The 18449-nt window shown below is 39.9% G+C and overlaps 1 protein-coding gene across 1 annotated transcript in view; it reads left to right on the plus strand.

Annotated features, from left to right (window-relative positions):
• Window positions 1-18449, plus strand: part of TMTC4 (transmembrane O-mannosyltransferase targeting cadherins 4) — a 48752-nt gene that overhangs the window by 24816 nt on the left and 5487 nt on the right. The window contains exons 6-15 of the mRNA XM_009905240.2: window positions 1026-1118; window positions 3512-3673; window positions 4407-4609; window positions 6402-6573; window positions 6660-6791; window positions 11943-12022; window positions 12196-12303; window positions 12425-12566; window positions 13191-13305; window positions 13760-13872. Of these exons, the coding sequence (XP_009903542.1) occupies window positions 1026-1118; window positions 3512-3673; window positions 4407-4609; window positions 6402-6573; window positions 6660-6791; window positions 11943-12022; window positions 12196-12303; window positions 12425-12566; window positions 13191-13305; window positions 13760-13872 (1320 nt within the window). The remainder of the gene's footprint in view (window positions 1-1025; window positions 1119-3511; window positions 3674-4406; window positions 4610-6401; window positions 6574-6659; window positions 6792-11942; window positions 12023-12195; window positions 12304-12424; window positions 12567-13190; window positions 13306-13759; window positions 13873-18449) is intronic.

Genomic DNA, 18449 nt, shown 5'->3' on the forward strand with positions numbered 1-18449 from the left:
AAAACTACTTAATGTTGACAGAAAAGTATTCCAGTAGATCTGTTTTGATTATATCCCTGCCAATCTGTTGGAGTTCTTCACTTTATCTTTTATAACTAGGTTGCATATATCCATTATTTTTTTGCAAAATTTGAAAGATTTACAGAGTTATTTTTAATACATATCACATTCTTTGGCCTTGGTTTTGAATATAATTGTTGAGATAGCAGACCCACCAGCCTCTCATTGAAGACTCGTGAACAAAGATACAACTGGAGAAGAGCATTTTCTAAAGCTCCACCCAATTGCTTTTCTGAACACTCTAATTTGAAGTGGGGTCTTTGTTTATGCACTTCTGATACTGATCTCTTCATTCTGTTCCTTATTTAAGGATTTGTCTATGCAAACAGATACAGTTACTGGTGGGATTCATTTGACTTTTGCATTTTACTGATTCAGTGAAGAGGTTCTGTAGGGGCTAAGAACTTTGCAGCAACTTCCACTTTGTATATTAGTGTAATAGCAAAAAAAAAAAGGGAAACCTGATACTTTTGTTAAATCTTTGTGAGCCTTTTTTTGCTATGGCAATTTATGTACCCTTTGAAAATAGTATTTCTGACAGCAAAAATACCATGCTGCACAGCAAAAAAAAGAAATAGGCGGCTTAATGCATCTCCACCTTACTGACAGAAGCCTTGCTTTTTGTCTGTAGCACTTACACTGTAGAACATTTGGGAAAGAAGATGTAGAGCAGAACCATGATACAGGGTCTAGATTGCTGGTACATGATATTCCCTGAAGGATTATTCCATGTAACAGGAGAATCCCCTTTACAGTAACACAATAATCTACTCATCTGTGCTGAAGTCCTCAGTTTTCCATTCTGCCATCATTACTACCAACATACCTCTTAACTTGTATGGAATCAGATTTAAAATACACAGTAACTTGTGGCAGAAATTGAATTTATGATTATTTTTTTTAAAAAATACATTTGTAGTTAGCTGTTCCATCTTATGCCTTGTATTTTTCTCTTGCTTTCCTAGGGTTTGAATGCCGTGTTTGATGCACTAGTGATTAACAAGATAAATGTTTTGGAGCTTACTCAAAAGCTACTGCATAAGGACAAGTCATTGGAGGTGAGTCTGCAAGACATTTTGTTCACTCTGGCCATTCAGAAGACAAAGAGCTTCTGACAGTTCTGTTGTTGAGAATTCAAAAAAAGAAGGAGGTGTTTTTAGTCGGCCTTAGGAAGGTAATGTGCTGTGACAATTTTGCAGCAACACGAGCAGTAATGTGAGACCCTGGAACATGTTGCCCTGGGAAGTTGTGACTGCTTCATCATTGGAAGTGTTCGAGGACAGGTTGGACAGAGCTTTGAGCAACATGATCTGGTGAAAAATGTCCTTGTCCATGGCAGTGGGGCTTGGACTAGACGATATTTAAAGGTGCCTTCCAACTCAAACCACTCTATAATTCTACGAAATGTGTCAAACATTTTCTGGAGGGTAACTCTTACACATAAAGAGCTCAAAGTGTTATGCGTCCATTTTGTGACTTTTAAACAGTTCTGTATGGGTGAAGAAAACAAATGTGCTTTTTTTCTTCTTTGAATAGAACTAATTCATTTTAGCTCCTGTCTGCTACAAAAATCTGGTTGGTTTTGTTGAGCTAAATTCTTTTACTTGCAGATTTTTTTTTCTTCTCAAATGAGGCAGGTTTCAGTTTCATGCCAGCTTTCAGTTAACTCTAAATCAAAGACAATGACAATAACACTTCTTCCACTTTTAAAATTCTGCCTACTAAGAGATTTTGTGGCAGTTTGTGAAATCTGACCTTTAAGAATCTGCAGGTATTTTAAAATTAAATGAATCCTGGGATAAGAGATTTTGTGTAGTTAATCTGTCATGAGGCAGTTATAAGTTGTTACCATATGGTTTTCCTTCATCACACAATTCTCTTCCAAAAACAATGTTTAGGAATGGTTTTCCTATAATCTCCATTGTAGTGACTTAGGTTACTGAGATATGTAAGTTCTAAGTAACCATTTGAGCACACAGGCTAACTTACATCAAATCACATTACAGACTTCTTTATACTTAAACACTAATCGAAATACTTTATGACTTTATCAGCTGCAAATATTTTATTCTTTTAAGTCTTCAGAAATAAGTAATATTGATCTCCTAAATAACTATGGTGGTGCTTGCTAATCAAAATATTGCAATTATAGGTAATAATAATCAGTGTGCCAGCTCCCATGGAGGACAGAACTGATCATGATAACTAGGAAGTATGCTTTTAAAGGTAACAGAAGGGTATCAAACTAAGAGAGAAAGGTGGAAATAAAGGAAGGCTAATACTGGAGATAACATGCCCATATTTTTTAGGATCCAGTCAACTCTTCTAAGTGAAAATCTGTAGTTTACTGACGCTTTCATCTTCAGATGTGTAGATTGTAAAGTGAAGTGGCCTAAGTGATCTCTCATTTCAGAGAAATTCTGATCTTCCTTGTTCTGTGTCTCTAACGACTTGTTGAGATTGCATGGAGTCATTTCTACTATAAGGTTTCAGACAGGTATGAGGAAGACCTACAGCACTGCAATATCAGGAGTCAGAGAGAAACTGCATCCTTTTTTTTCCCTACCATTTCCTAGCTAAGTGTTGAAAGATTGGATTTACACCTCAAATCTGTGACAGAGATAGAGAATCATTAGTTACTGTAACTATTTCTAGATACAGAATATACAGTGCCTTAATTTATGAAACAGATGTGTACTTGGAGAAAATGTGTTATATTTCAGGGAAAATAAAATTTAAATTCTATCAAATTTAGTTTCCATTACATCACTTCTGTCTTTTATGTGAATTGCATTGTTTAGACCCTAAAGTGTATATTATAAAATATGACATAAATCAACTGAGTTAATATAGATAATAAACCTCTTTTTTTCCATACCTCTTGGGGACTTTTAGCCTGACTGGAGTAATTTGGGTACCTGTCTGTCATTAGCTTTTTTATCACATTAGTAATTGTGAAACTTTTAATTCAGCTTCTAATTTCTCCCAGTTTCCTGTGGTTTTCTTATTGTATTGTATACCTCTAAAGAGATCTAAGTGGACAAAAACTTTCTGTGATAAGCTGTCAACTGGATATAGCTATTTAAAACAAAGTTCAAAAAATAGCCATCTTCCATTTTTAAAAGAAAAGATAGACCCACTTAGTATGCTGTATACTCAAATTCCCTGTCAGAAATTAGCTGATGTAATATATACACAGCATAGAATTCTGTATGAGATGAAAAGAATAATGTTTGCAGAAAATATTTTGTAGTTAGTGAGTATAGCAAAATTTGACAGCTCTCTAGCAACTGCAAAAATCATAATGTCAACTCTAATAGCAGAAATGCACAGAAATAGTTTCTTTCTAAGACAGTGGTGAAAAGGATGTGAATGTAGTAGGGAAGAGAAAATAATGATTTTTATATGACTATTTTTGTTTGGTTGGTTTTTCTTTTCTTTTTTCCTGTAGAATGCTGGGCTATTAAGAAAGGGGCTACTTTTCAGGATAACTCTTCTGATGTCTGGAGGGGCCAGTATACTTTATATACGCTGGAGGATTATGGGCACGGGGCCACCAGCTTTCACTGAAGTAGACAACCCGGCTTCATTCGCAGACAGTCTGTTTGTGAGAGTAAGTTACAAAGTTGTTTTTTCTGGCCAGCTCAGAACATTTGTTGAACTTTCTTTCCTGTGCTTCAAAGAAACAACAAAGTAGGCAGTCTTTACATTTCAAGATGTGTGATGAGTCGTCTTCACTTGCACTGTTGTGATGAGTTTCTGCAGTATTTTTAAATGGTGTACTTTGTATATTCTTTGCATTCAATTTATCATGCACTGCACACATTGAAGTACATTGCCATTCACTCACTCTCTTTCCCACGTATGCAAAGATTTTGTTTGTGCTGGATTTCATCCCTTTTCCACATACTGTGCTTGACTTTTTATCTGTTTTTTTTTTTCACAATTGAAGAAACCAGCACAAAGTTCTGGTCTGGGGCATTTGGAGTATGTGTTGGCTTTGTATCTCTGATTGCGTTAAGGCTCTTTCTGGAGATGGAGAATGAAGGGCAAAGACAGCGAGTGCTGTCTTTTGACATGAGATTGTTTGTACATGTGAATATTGGTTGGACAACACAGAATTGCATTTCCTTGCTCTGAATAAGAGTTATGTGTTTTTAAAAAACCTCACAACTGTAAAATGAATGGCTATGTAACTAGTTGCAGTCTTAGTGGTACCTAAGGCTTCTTTATTTTATACAATGTATTTTGTGATAAGGGAAATCATAGCAGAGAATAACTGAAGTTGACCCCCACCCCCTGAAGTTTAGTATCAAATAAATGTTTGTTTTCTTTTTGACTGACAGGCTATAAACTATAATTACTACTATTCATTGAATGCATGGCTGCTGTTGTGTCCCTGGTGGCTGTGTTTTGATTGGTCAATGGGCTGCATACCCCTCATTAAATCCGTCAGTGACTGCAGGATAATTGCACTAGCAGCACTTTGGTTCTGCCTAATTGGTCTGATATGCCAAGCTCTGTGCTCAGAAGACAGCCATAAGAGAAGGTAAGAGACAGTGATGAATTTTAAATGCCTGGCCAACTTGAGTACAGTATTGTTTTGTTAAAATTATCAGTAGTACATTTAACATTTCAGTGGAACCAGTGTCTAGCAAATGCAGCTCAAATAAATATTTATAGCTGTCATTACATTCTTGTCCCAATTTGGGCCCATCACTGTACATTGACTAGTGGGAAACAGAGTTGGAGGAGAAGGTATGGATGGCTGCTTTATTTTTCTCCTGAACTGGCATTTTGAGATCCTTAACACTGTAGGTGGTAAAAAGTAATATGTGCTCAAAGCAGAGTAGGAAATTATGTCTGTTGTTGCCTCTAGTTCTTAAAAGTCATCGTCTCCTAATAATGAAAGAGAGATGTGCCTTGAAAGAAGAAATGCTGGCCATGGTCATACAAGTAAAAAGTAAAATGCTGACCTGTAGTACCCACTGAAGAAACAATCTGTACTTTTCCAAAAGAACTAAAAGACCATTGCAAACTTCTGTCTCACAAAGGGTTTGTGTTTAACTTTCCAGGTTCCGTTTGCATGGGGCTTATGTATAATTCATTTCTCAGCTCTTTAAAATTTTACAACAGCTCAATCACAGCGAGGTTTTTCTGTTGTTCAGAAGACTGAAGATCCTCTTTTTCTGTGGTATTTTGTAATTTCATCTCTTCCCTCTTGTCCCCTCAAATTTATTATCCCACCTGCCTTTCTTGTCTGCTGTTCCCATATGCATTTACACAGATAAAATTATTTTGGAAAGGAGTGGAATTCTTGCTACAAGTGGTGGTCATACATTCCAGTAAAAACACACTAAGTCTATATTGCTGAACAGTATTTTAGTAAAAAGTAAAGACAAAAAGTATGATGAAGGCCTTAGACCCTTGGGGATAAGAAAAGAGTAAGAGGAGACATCTACAATACAATATCATTCTTTTAATTTTTTTTTTTTTTTAATAGGTCATAGAATCAGTCAGGGTTGGAAGAGACCACAAGGATCATCTAGTTCCAACCCCCCTGCCATGGGCAGGGACACCCCACACTAGATCAGGCTGGCCAGAGCCTCATCCAGCCTGGTCTTAAACACCTCCAGGGATGGATCAGTGAATAGATCAGATCTTGTGGCCTTCATAACAAACACCTGGCACAGGGCTAGGATTCTTACTCCATTATGTCATCTCTGTAACAGTAAGGTACCTAGTTGTCTTAGGATCTGTGTAAAGTTACCTGCTGAGGATTACTCATCTCCAAATAAATACCTAAACCAAGGATGACAAAATGCCCTCTGGAAGTTCCTCTGTTTCCTCACTATAGAAAGACTGCAGATTGCTAACTTGCAAGTGGTTAGTTGCAAAGGATTCCACTGGTGTTAGGAAGAGATGCCCTCTAAGTAGGATGTGTGCCTCGCTTTTTTAACAGTGATGTGTATTTTTCCCTTGTTACTGTCTTACTACTTCCAGAAATAGACAGGTAGCTTTTACCATTCCTTTTCCTGCTTGTGTACTTTAAATAGGAATTATGTAATCCATGTGTAATGGGGCTACTTTCTGGCCTGGAAGAATGAGCATTGTTGTTTTAGAAATTATAGCTAGAATTTTTAAAGTGCCTCATGGAATGAAGTATCAAAACCTCACCAAAACTTAATCTGATTTTGTTAGTAGCTTGCAAAGACTGTTTCTGAATGTCCTGTTTCACACAGACATCCCCTACAATCTTTAATTTAAGTTTATAAAAAAAGTGGAAAAGGTACTTTTGTTAAGATTTGTGGTTAATTTGGGAATCTGTTTCTTGTTTGCAGAATTCTTACACTGGGACTTGGATTTCTTATTATCCCCTTTCTTCCTGCAAGTAATCTGTTCTTCCGAGTAGGATTTGTTATTGCAGAGAGGGTCATCTACCTCCCAAGTATTGGATATTGTATTCTGTTTACATACGGATTTAGTCTCCTGAGTAAGCAAGCCAAGAAAAAGGTACCATCAAAACAATCAGTGAAGTTGATAATTAAGTGTTTCAATTGAATGGATTGTTCCTTAACTTGTCTCTCTCTTTCCTTAAGAAAATTCTTGCTGTGGCAGTACTTGGAATCCTGTTGATAAATGTCATGCGCTGTGCACTCCGTAGCAGTCAGTGGAGGTCAGAAGAACAGCTTTTTAGGAGTGCACTGTCTGTGTGCCCTCTGAATGCAAAAGTAAGTCACTTGTGAACTTCTAATCTTCATGGTGGTGGTGGTGGTTTTTGGTTTTAAGTGTTCTGAAATTTGGCACAATGGAGGTGTAATGCATAGTTAATGTATTGTGGTACACTGTTACTGACAGGCTGTCTTAGTGCAGGAATATGCCATTGACATGCCAGACACCTAAATTACAGTGGTAGCATGGTCAGAATACCAGAGTGCAAATTATAATGTCATAATTCAGAACTTGGTTGTGGCAGTGAGGAGTGGAAGGAGATGGAAGAATACACTACAGGAAAGGTTTCCAGTCAAATTGGAGGCACTGCTAATGCAATCTACTAAAACACTTGCATATAATTCCAAGTTATTACAAGAAAATATTAAAGTAAGTAGGAAGTTGTAGATATGTATTTGCCTGGATAATGCCTATTCTATCTTTTTAGAATCCTTCTTGTGTACCTCCCAGTGGTACATACAGCAAACACAGATAAGGGACAAAGCAGAGTATCCTTGGTGTAATTGTGGGATATGAAGGTGCAATCTTTGCTCCTATTTCTGCTCTTGTACATTGGCTGAATGGGCTTGTCTTGAGACATGGGCACTGAGGAAAACTACAGTATTTGCAGCAAGGCTAAGTAAGAGAACAAGTGAAAGGGTGGGACTGCATGGAAATGTTTCACTAAGCTAGCACCAATACTGGGCATAGTAGACTGAACCTAGCCTGCCAATAGAGGTGATCTCCACAGCAGTCCTTTTGACAGCTGAGCTTGGCCCACAGCAAACTCCTGGCCAAGCTGTCAGCCCATGGCTTAGACAGCAGCACTCAGTGCTGGGTTAGGAACTGGCTGGAGGGCCGTACCCAGAGAGTGGTGGTGAATGGTGCCACATCCAGCTGGCAGCCAGTCACTAGTGGGGTCCCCCAGGGATCAGTGCTGGGCCCCATCCTGTTCAATATCTTTATTGATGATCTGGATGAGAGGATTGAGTCAGTCATCAGTAAATGTGCAGATGACACCAAGTTGGGAGCAGGTGTTGATCTGTTAGAGAGTAGAAGGGCTGTCCAGAGGGACCTTGACCAGCTGGACAGATGGGCAGAGTCCAACATGATGACATTCAACAAGTCCAAGTGCTGGGTGCTGCAATTTGGCCACAACAACCCCATGCAGCGCTACAGGCTGGGGTCAGAGTGGCTGGAGAGCAGAAAGGGACCTGGGGGTACTGATTGACAGCTGGCTGAACATGAGCCAGCAGTGTGCCCAGGTGGCCAAGAAGGCCAATGGCATCCTGATCTGCATCAAGAATAGTGTGGCCAGCAGGAGCAGGGAAGGCATTGTGCCCCTGGACTCAGCACTGGTTAGGCCACACCTTGAATACTGCATCCAGTTCTGGGCCCCTCAATTTAAGAAGGACATTGAGACTCTTGAACATGTCCAGAGAAGGGCAACAAGGCTGGTGAGAGGCCTTGGACACAAGCCCTACGAGGAGAGTATGAGGGAGCTGGGATTGTTTAGCCTGGAGAAGAGGAGGCTCAGGGGAGACCTTATTGCTGTCTACAACTACCTGAAGGGAGGTTGTAGCCAGGTGGGGGTTGGTCTCTCCTCCCAGGCAGCCAGCACCAGAAGAAGAGGACACAGTCTCAAGCTATGGCAGAGGTGAGGAGAAAGTTCTTCACAGAGAGAGTTGTTAGCCATTGGAATGGGCTGCCCAGGGAGGTGGTAGAGTCACCATCCCTGGAGGTGTTCAAGAGGGGATTGGATGTGGCACTTGGTGCCATGGTTTAGTAGTCATGAGGTGTTGGGTGACAGGTTGGACTTGATGATCCTTGAGGTCTCTTCCAACCTTATTGATTCTGTGATTCTATTCTATGATCTGCTGGAGCATACCACAGAGCCCTGATGTTGTGTGAATTCTAGCAGAGACTCTTTGAAGAGCCTAGGAGTGTGCAACTTGTCAATAAAAATACACTATTTTAAAAGATTAAAGTTCTGTAAATCAGAGCAGTATCCAGATAATGCAAATCAAGACAGACAATTTCAAAAAGAACCCCTAAATGTTCAACTTTGCAAAGAGAATGATGATCTTAGCATCTACTGGAATACAAATATGCAGCATAAAAACCATGTATGGCCAGCATTTACAACATGGTGGTGTCTTTCAATAATCCTCAATTTTAATACATTTTAAAAGAGCAATTGTATTTTATTGTGTGGCAGTAGTAGGCAACCATCTTCTTTTTAATGATGACCTTGGTTAATCTTGTTTTCTGGATGGCAAGCACATACTATAAATGGAGTAAATGCAATCTGTTTCTTTGTGTGTAACTGCATCCATCTGCCACGGTAAGAGTGCTTTAGACAGATCCACACTCTTTGCCTGAGCTCCAAGCTCTTTGGATTTGAGCCATGTCTGGCTGGGAAGCTGTGTAGCTGTGTTCACACAGTGCTGTGCTTGAGCCGATAAGCTGTGTGCAAGCTACTGAACTAATGCAGCTGGTTCAAAGGCAATGAGCGTACAGGGAAAATGGGCTTGTGTTTGTCAACACTGAGCCACGTAGACATGCCTGAGCTGTAGTGCTGCTAGTGACAGCTTGCACAAATGGAAAGAGTGGATGTGAACAAGGAGAGTTTTGTAGGCTCAGTTTCCAGTTTTGCTGAAAGAGTAACTTTGAAATCACAGTATTAGGGAACTTTTCTAGGCAACAGCATTAGAGAGTGTGTGAGAGCCAATCTTCTTTTCCTTATGGACTGAGCTTTATTTATTCAATTTTGACAAAGATAAACATAAACATTTGAATTAGGTTCTGTTCTGATGTTACATTGTTGTCTTGAAATTGCAGACTTCCTTGAAAAATTACTCCACAGGACTTTATTTCAGTGGCTCAATTATTTCAGTGGGAGGCTGATGCAAACCAAAAGATAGAATGCAGCTAATAGCTTTTTCTTCTTGGAACATCTTTAATATAGGTTCTGTGGTCATAACCTATGACTCTCCAGATGTCTTCCAACTCACAACAAAAGCTGTAGATCCTTGTTCATGTTTTGTGGGCCAGGGAGCCACGAGATCACAGCAATTGCACCATGATGTGCAGGGGTACAGACTAAGCTCTCAAAAACTTAAGCTTCGTTTGCTGTGGATCAATCGCAATTGCCCCTGCTATCCTGAATCGGGGACATACGAATTAACAGAATGGAACAGGGATGGAGAGACCCTCTCAGAAGCACAAAAAGCCAAGAACAATTTTTCACCAGACATTTTAATAACGTGGCGTATGCTATGGCTAGTGCTGGCCACGCTAATGAGTAAAATTCAACAGCGCATCAGCCTCTGGGACACTGAACACTCCCATTACCTGTGGGGTCCCTCAGAAGCAGGATGAGCTTGCTACAAACAACGCAACACAGGCAGAAACAAGGGGAGCAAAGAATAGACACTGATGACCTGCTAATGCAAGCATGGGCACAAAACCTCCTAGTTCAACAGTGAAAGAGGCCACTTGATGTGCCCGTTAAGAACTCCAAGACATTGCCTGATGCAGATGTAAAGTATGCAGACAGCAGCTCTGAGTCAGAGCCAGATGATACTTTTAATCATGGCTATACTGATACAGAAAAGGAGCCAGAGTTATATCCCCAAATACCTCCGCTTAAGGTAGCCGTGGCAGCTGCAGAAGGAGCAAATCCTCAAACAGAGCAGAAAGTAAATGAACAGAAGAAACAAAGAAAACCAGATGCAAAGTTGAAACCACCAACTCAAGTAACTGATGAAAAACGAATTGCTCTCAATTCTGACAGGTCCATTACTCAAGAATCACTCGAAAAATGAAAACAGCCATTTTTACAACCCACAGCGCTGAGTTTATCTTCCTCTCTTCCTTTAAATACCAGTACTGAAGTTGTTAACTCTGTTTCCTATCCCTTTTCTTTTCCAGCAGGTTTTTACCCTCAGCCTCATTCAGTTTCTGTACCTCAGCAGGCAGGGGCTTTGTCTACCCCCCCCACCACCTTATGGAGGTGTTTGTGTACCTCCTGCTGCTGCTATGAGTAACATGGGGGTGAGGGATAATGGGATGCTTTATCAAGGAGGGAGTATGCAGGATGATGTTGAAATGTCTAATGGGCTGTTGAATAATGAACATATTCCAAGTGTAGCTACATCATTGTAAATTTCAATTTCTGATGTTTTGAAGGATAAAGATGATAAAGGGTTTATAAATACAGAAATGTTGCAGATACGTGCAATGCCAGTAGTGGTGAACAGAGTAGAATAGAATAAACCAGGTTGGAAGGGACCTCATGCCATTGGATTCTGCCCATCTGTCCAGCCTGTCAAGGTCCCTCTGCAAAGCCTCTCTACCCTCCAGCAAAGCAACTCCTGTCCCCAGCTTGGTGTCGTCCAAAAACAGACTGGGAGGTGGGACTGCTCCTGTGTATCAGTCTCTGTCTCCTGGTGGGTCAGAAGAAAGGTGTTCCAAAAGAAGTGATAGATGGACTATCCACAAGGCAATTAGAATTGATTGTGAGATGCTGGCCTGAGCCCAAGAGGAGGACTGAGCCCACCGCTCCCCTCTTGGATTCCTGCTTCACCAACGAGGGAATCTGTGCATGCTTTCCGACATGTTGCTATACACATTATTTTACTTCAGAAATGCTCTTTAATGCATTTTTATACCAAGACAATAATAGTGTGTGTGCACTTTGGGGTTTTTTGGTTTTTTTTAAATATGCAGCTTAGATTTTCTGTTAATGTTGAGTTTATTCTAGTTTATGCTACAACAAAAGCAAAGTTTAATGCTTACATTGCTCTAGTGGTGGGTTTGAGTCAGACCTCCTCTTACTTATCTAAAAAAAAATGAAATTAATAGCAGGAGGTCTCCATATAAAAAGTCCTGTGGAAAGTCTGGTGACCTCATTTATAAAATCAGGAAGTGAGTAACCTTTCCTAAGTAGCTGGAACAGGTAAACTGGTTTATAAATTTATTCCTCAAATTTTGTCTTGCTGTCTTCATTTTATGTGTTGTCCAGCCTTAAGTATCTGCCTACATAAAAAGGGAGCAGTTGATGAGGCAAGTACTGACTGTTTCTATTTGGAGTAAGAATTTTTAGCAACTTGGCTCCACAAAATACCTGACTGTATAGTATCTGCTAGAATGTTCATCTGTGTTTTTAGGTGCATTACAATGTTGGCAAAAACCTGGCTGACAAAGGAAATCAAAGTGCTGCAATCAAATACTACAGAGAAGCTGTAAGGTATTGGGAATTTTATTCCTTTAATAAACTAACCTGAAACTGCTTTCACTTATAACATGAAGAAAATGCTTAGGTATTCATTTTCATCATCTGCAGCATTGCAGAGCTAGCAATTTGCATTTTGCAATATGTGTCCCATACACAATAATCATCTCTTAAATTTTAAATTTTAGGTTGAATCCTAAATATGTACATGCCATGAACAACCTTGGAAATATTCTGAAAGAAAGGAACGAGCTGCGGGAAGCAGAGGAGTTGCTGTCCTTAGCTGTACAAATACAGTATGTTTAGAACAATGCTAAGCAGTGTTTTGCACCAACTGAGCAAAAATTATACAACAGAATCTTAAGACTGTATGCTCTATTGTTCTCTCTCATGCTCTTTTTTCCCCAATTTGCCCAGACCTGATTTTGCTGCTGCGTGGATGAATCTAGGAATAGTACAGAACAGTTTAAGAAGGTTTGAAGAGGCAGAGCAAAGCTATTGGACAGCAATTAAACACAGGAAAAAATACCCAGATTGTTACTACAATTTAGGGCGATTGGTAAGTGCTTCTGAATAAGTGATAGCCATGACAGAAATCTGTATGTGGGTGTGCACTGTGTATGTACAATTCCACTGTGCTGTTGGATGCTCACAGTTTGCTTGACTTGTAGTCCAGGTTGATTTCATATATTCAGTACATTTTCCTTTTGCTTTCCCAGCATACTTGCTCCTTAGTAGTCCTGCTTTTCATGTAAAGAGGTATAAACAAAACTATTAATCATGTCCCAACACTTGACTGTTTTGCAATCATTTAGTATACTGTTAGGTTATAGAACTATGCCCTGCAGAAAATCCTTGTAGATTCCTGGGACTACTTCTATTAAATATTTGCCAATTATCTTGTGTAGATTGCGTATTGCATGCTAGTTTTCTTCCCTATCCCACTGGTACATGCATATCTGAAAACAAGCCTGGGTCTCAAAGAAAAGCAAGGGAAAGTTAGTGTATAACACTCTTATCTTTAATATTACCATAGCGTTCTTTTTACATTTCTCATTTTTGTCTTTAAAAACAAGTTTTACTAGAATGGAATGAGACAGTAACAACTCTGTAGTGTCTTATTGTGTGCTAGGAAAGTGAAGTAAAGCAGAGTGAAATTACTGGTTTTTTCTTTCTTTTCAAGTATGCAGATTTGAATCGCCATATAGATGCATTGAATGCATGGAGGAATGCTACAGTTCTGAAACCAGAGCATAGTTTGGCTTGGAACAATATGATTATATTGCTTGATAACACAGGTATAAGCCTATTTGAATGTTTTAATGAATAATTCAGTGTCTAGTAAACCTTAAAGGTTTATCTTTATTTGACTACAAGAAGTTCCGCCTCTTCTTTGGCTACCCAGACATTCTCTATAAATGCAAGAATACCTTCTGACTCAATGATTTTAAAGGATCATGTGAAATCTAGCCCATAAAATGATTTCATGATCTTCATTTTATTATAGAAGCATGTTTGTATTAAATGACCTTTTGAATTTATTCTTTGTGGTTCTTCTGAAGGCATGATCTGTTGAAAACAAAATGGAGGTTTTCTGTTGTCTTATTCTGCAGGATTTTACATTTGTATTTCTGCAATACCTGGTTTTCTTTAAAAATGCATGTAATGAGCTATTTGTGCAATATGCATATTTGCAGCATAAAAAGCAATTAATAAGTTTGTGTTGAAAAATGCCTTCTTTCGCACTCCCAGGCAATCTAGCCCAAGCAGAAGCAGTTGGAAGAGAGGCCCTGGAATTAATACCTAATGATCATTCCCTTATGTTTTCATTGGCAAATGTATTAGGGAAATCACAAAAATACAAGGTAGGTAATGAGCTTTCTGAGTCTTGGTTTTCAGATTTGGTTGGGTTTCTTCCTGTTTAAGTTATGTGTAAGTTTCTTGTAGAAACTGTGACCATGTCATTGTGGACTATGACTGAGAAAATGAGGTTTCAATGCCCATTTCTGTCACAGTATTACTGTATGATTCTGGTGGTTCATCCCACCTTATTTTAGATGGTTACAGATGTTGCTGTCTTGAAGTATGTCAGTGGTCAGTGGAGAGAAATAGGCTCATGAGCACACTAGAGGGCAGTTAGTGTCTTGTATTGCTCCACAGACAGCAGGAGAGAGCCTGCTCTGACCTACAGATCCCCATTCAGGAACTGAAGTAGATGTGATCTGCTCATCTGTTTGCATTGGGTAAGGGAAGAAAGGTTTGCCATCACTTCGTATGAATTCTAGGCTCTTTGCCTCAGATGTTACCTAAAACAGCAATACACACATTTGCTAATCCCAGACTGAGGATGGCATGCCTGGGCAATCCCAGAATTATTGTAAGAAAATTCCATACACTGAGCAATGTATTGAACTTTCTCTTGGATGCAGTGTGCAGTGGAGCAGCCTGTGAGTGGTGACTCAGCTTTAGCTACTTAACATTTACAAGTAGTAAATGTAATAGAACTGATAAAAATGACTTTCCAAAAGGAATTGTATGAGTTGTATGAGCTGACAGAATAAATCATAAACTGTTAATATGTAGTTGTTTTAATTAACTCCATAGTCACCAAATTATATATCTGATAGGGACAAATTAATAAGAAAGGGTTTAGTGTTCCTCAGAAAATCATGATGTACTGAAAAATTACTTTTGGGGGTTTTGATGGCGTTTTGATAGTGATGTTAGCAGCACTGAAGGAGCATCTCCAAAGGAAGAAGACTTTATGATGTGAAACTTCTCAGAATACATACATTTTTCTGCTGTGTCCACTTAATGTTCAACGGTTCTGTGAGCCAGTGACAAGTTAGCACTTGCTTTTATTTCTGTTAGTGATGCTGTAAAACACCCCTTTACTGTTTTTCACTGACCTGGAGTTTTTTCTGTGCACTATTTCTTTTATCTCTCCACCTGAGGCTATTTTATTATTTTAAGTTACATTAACAATGTTCCAGAAAGATACAAATTAACATCCAGAATGTATAAGGGATGAGATTATGAAGGAGGCAATTGCTGGGGTTATTTTGGTGAGTCATAACTGTGAAAGAATAGAGGGTTGGATAGGTATGCATCAAAAAGCATATGCAGCATGACAGAATAAAGAGCATTTATAATGAAATAAGTAGAAAAAAATAAGTTGAAAACAAGCTAGAAAACTTTTCCAGGTATAAGAAAAACAAGTGTGTCATAATGGATTTAAAAAAAATCAAAAAGGAGGTAGTGATTTTGATTGCTATCTCTGAAAGGTCATTACGCTGCACGGGAGCATGTTGGAGACAATGTAGGGGAAAATGAAGCTTCCTGAATAAAGCAAAAGGAGCAATGGAGCTCAGGGAATAAAGCACAGGGAGACAGTGAATGTTTGCAGATGACACCAAGCTGAGGACAGGTGTTGCTCTGTTAGAGGGTAGGAGACGTCTGCAGAGGGACCTTGACAGGCTGGACAGATGGGCAGACTCCAATGGCATGAGTGCCGGGTTCTGCACATTGGCCACAACAACCCCATGCAGTGCTGCAGGCTGGGGTCAGAGTGGCTGAAGAGCAGCCAGGCAGAGAGGGACCTGGGGGTACTGGTCGATGATAGGCTGAACATGAGCCTGCAGTGTGCCCAGGTGGCCAATAGGGCCAATGGCACCCTGGCCTGTATGAGGAATAGTGTGGCCAGCAGGAGCAGGGAGGTCATTCTGCCCCTGTACACTGCACTGGTTAGGCCACACCTTGAGTCCTGTGTCCAGTTCTGGGCCCCTCAGTTTAGGAAAGATGTTGACTTGCTGGAATGTGTCCAGAGAAGGGCAACAAGGCTGGGGAGGGGTTTGGAACACAAGCCCTATGAGGAGAGACTGAGGGAGCTGGGGTTGCTTAGCCTGTAGAAGAGGAGGCTCAGGGCAGACCTTATTGCTCTCTACAACTACCTGAAGGGAGGTTGTAGCCAGGTGGGGGTTGGTCTCTTCTCCCAGGCAACCAGCACCGGAACAAGAGGACACAGTCTCAAGCTGCACCAGGGGTGGTTTAGGCTGGAGGTTAGGAAGACATTCTTCATAGAAAGAATTATTTGCCATTGGAATGGGCTGCCCAGAGAGGTGGTGGAGTCACCATTACTGGAGCTGTTTAGGAAGAGATTTGATGGGGTGCTTGGTTTAGTTGCATAGGTAGTGCTGGATGATAGGTTGGACTCGATGATCTCAAAGGTCTCTTCCAACCTGGTTTATTCTGGTCTAGTCTAGTCTCTTCTGTTCTAGTCTGTTCTATTTTTAAGCGCTTGGCATGGAGTAGTAGGTTTGTGTAGAGGAAAAAATCTTAACCAGTCACTTGCAAATGATGGATTTTACAGGGAGAGCAAATTAAGGGACTCAGAAAGTGAACTCACTTAGAATAGGTTATGATATCAGGAACGCTGTTTTGCATCACAGAAAGAGATATAGGTTGTTTGTTGGGTTTTTTAATTGGGAGAATGCTAAATGACAATAAGAAAGCACTGAAAATTAAGATTTCTTGTCCTCACCCTGTAAAAACAGAGAAGTAGATGGTTCTTTAAGGACTTCTATTTATCGAGTGTTTAGGAGGGGAGGAGGAGGGGATGGAGTCTGTCTGAGGTCATGAAGGTAATTTTTCAGAAAGCTGCCTGGCTGTGTCTGATGTGTTGTTTAACCTCAGGCATTTAATTTATTAGGTTACTTTTTATGTGTCTGTATAAAAGTTGTTACTGTATTGGCTCTGTTGCCATAAAGTATTTGTTCTGGGTTTTTCTGCTGCCTCTTATTTTAAAAGATACTGAGTCAAAAAGGTTTTCCTATGTTATGAGAGATTTCCTTCTAATAAGCACACAATATTCTCCTTCAGTTTCAAATTCACTTTGATTTTTTTCAGCAGATTTTTTTCCTAAAAAGCCCCAACCTTTCATGATTTCTGTTTGTATCTGTTCATGAATGATTTATTGTTCCAGAAACAAAAGCACATGAAGGATGAGCTGGTTTGATGGGTTTGTTTTGGTTTTTAATTAACATCTGCTATACTAAGTTAGAGTTCTCCTTTAAATGCTCGTTCTTGTCACAACAGATGAAGAACCAAGATATCTTTAGTTCTTTGAAAATACACATGATGTATTTTTGTTACATATACATCTTTGCTTTTTCTGTAAAAAGTACAATAAATTTAAAACATTCAGCACTTTTTGTATTTGAAATAAAGCCAGACTACAATTTATGCTGTGGCCTTGGCAGCAGATGGAATGCAGCATGCTTACTCAAAGCCTATGCAGTATGCAAGTTTCTTGGCAGCTCTTAAAGATTTGGCAAGATACAGCAATTTGAAATACCACCAATGTACTGCAATGTATATTTACTCCATATATCTACACTAATATGAATATGATGCACATTCAGTAGCATCTGAGGGTCATGGTGGACACACCAGATTGACTGAATATGAGCCAGTAATGAGCCTTTGTGACAAAGAAGGCTAATGATATCTTGGGTTGTGTTAGAAGTATTCCCAGCAGGTTGAAGGAGGTGTTCTTTCCTCTCTGCTGATGAGGCTACACCAAGAGTTCTATTTCCAGCTCCCAGAGGGCTATGGACATACTGGAAAGAGTCCAGCAAAGGGCCACAAACATGATGAAGGGACTGGAGCCTCTTTCCTATGGGGAAAGGGTGAGCCTGGCGAAGTCTCAGAGGGAAGATTTCCATGTATATGTGAAGGGAGAATCAAAGAGGATGGAGGGAGGCTCTTTTCAGTGGTGCTTGCTGACATGTCAGGAAGCAGTGGGCTCGAACTAAAACAAGGGATGTTCCCTTTGAACATCAGGGAACACTTTTTTAATGCACCAGACACTAGCACAGATTGGTTGTGGAGTCTCCACCCTCAGAGATACTGCTTGGACATGGAATCATAGAATGGTTTGGGTTGGAAGGGACCTTAAAGATCATGTAGTTCCAACTCCCCCTGTCATGGACAGGGATACCTTCCACTAGACCAGGTTGCTCAAGGCATCATCCAACATGGTCCTAAGCAGCTGCGTGAGCATCTGCAGGTAGGCTGGACTAGAAGACCTTCAGAGGTCTATTCCAACCTCAACTATTCTGTGATTTCTGCATTTCTCTGCCCTGGCCAGATCCCTCTGAATAGGAATTCTCCCTTTCAGTGTATTGATCACTCCCTTCTCTTAGGTGCTATGTCTGAAGTTTTTGAAAGTGCATTCAGTCCAATCATCCAAAATATTAATGAAGACACTAAATAGTACGGGCTTCAAAGTAGCCAATGCATCCAGAAACATTAGAATTGTGAGAATGATGGAGCTGCTGCTTATGCCAAGGAAAAGACAATGCTAAAACTAGCACTATGAAGTTATACTCCAGACATCTGGTTCCCCTGTTCACTCCTATCCAAGTATTCCTTCTCCTGAAAC

The sequence above is a fragment of the Dryobates pubescens genome, chromosome 7 (genome assembly GCF_014839835.1).
Source record: "Dryobates pubescens isolate bDryPub1 chromosome 7, bDryPub1.pri, whole genome shotgun sequence".
Classification (NCBI taxonomy): Eukaryota; Metazoa; Chordata; class Aves; order Piciformes; family Picidae; genus Dryobates; species Dryobates pubescens.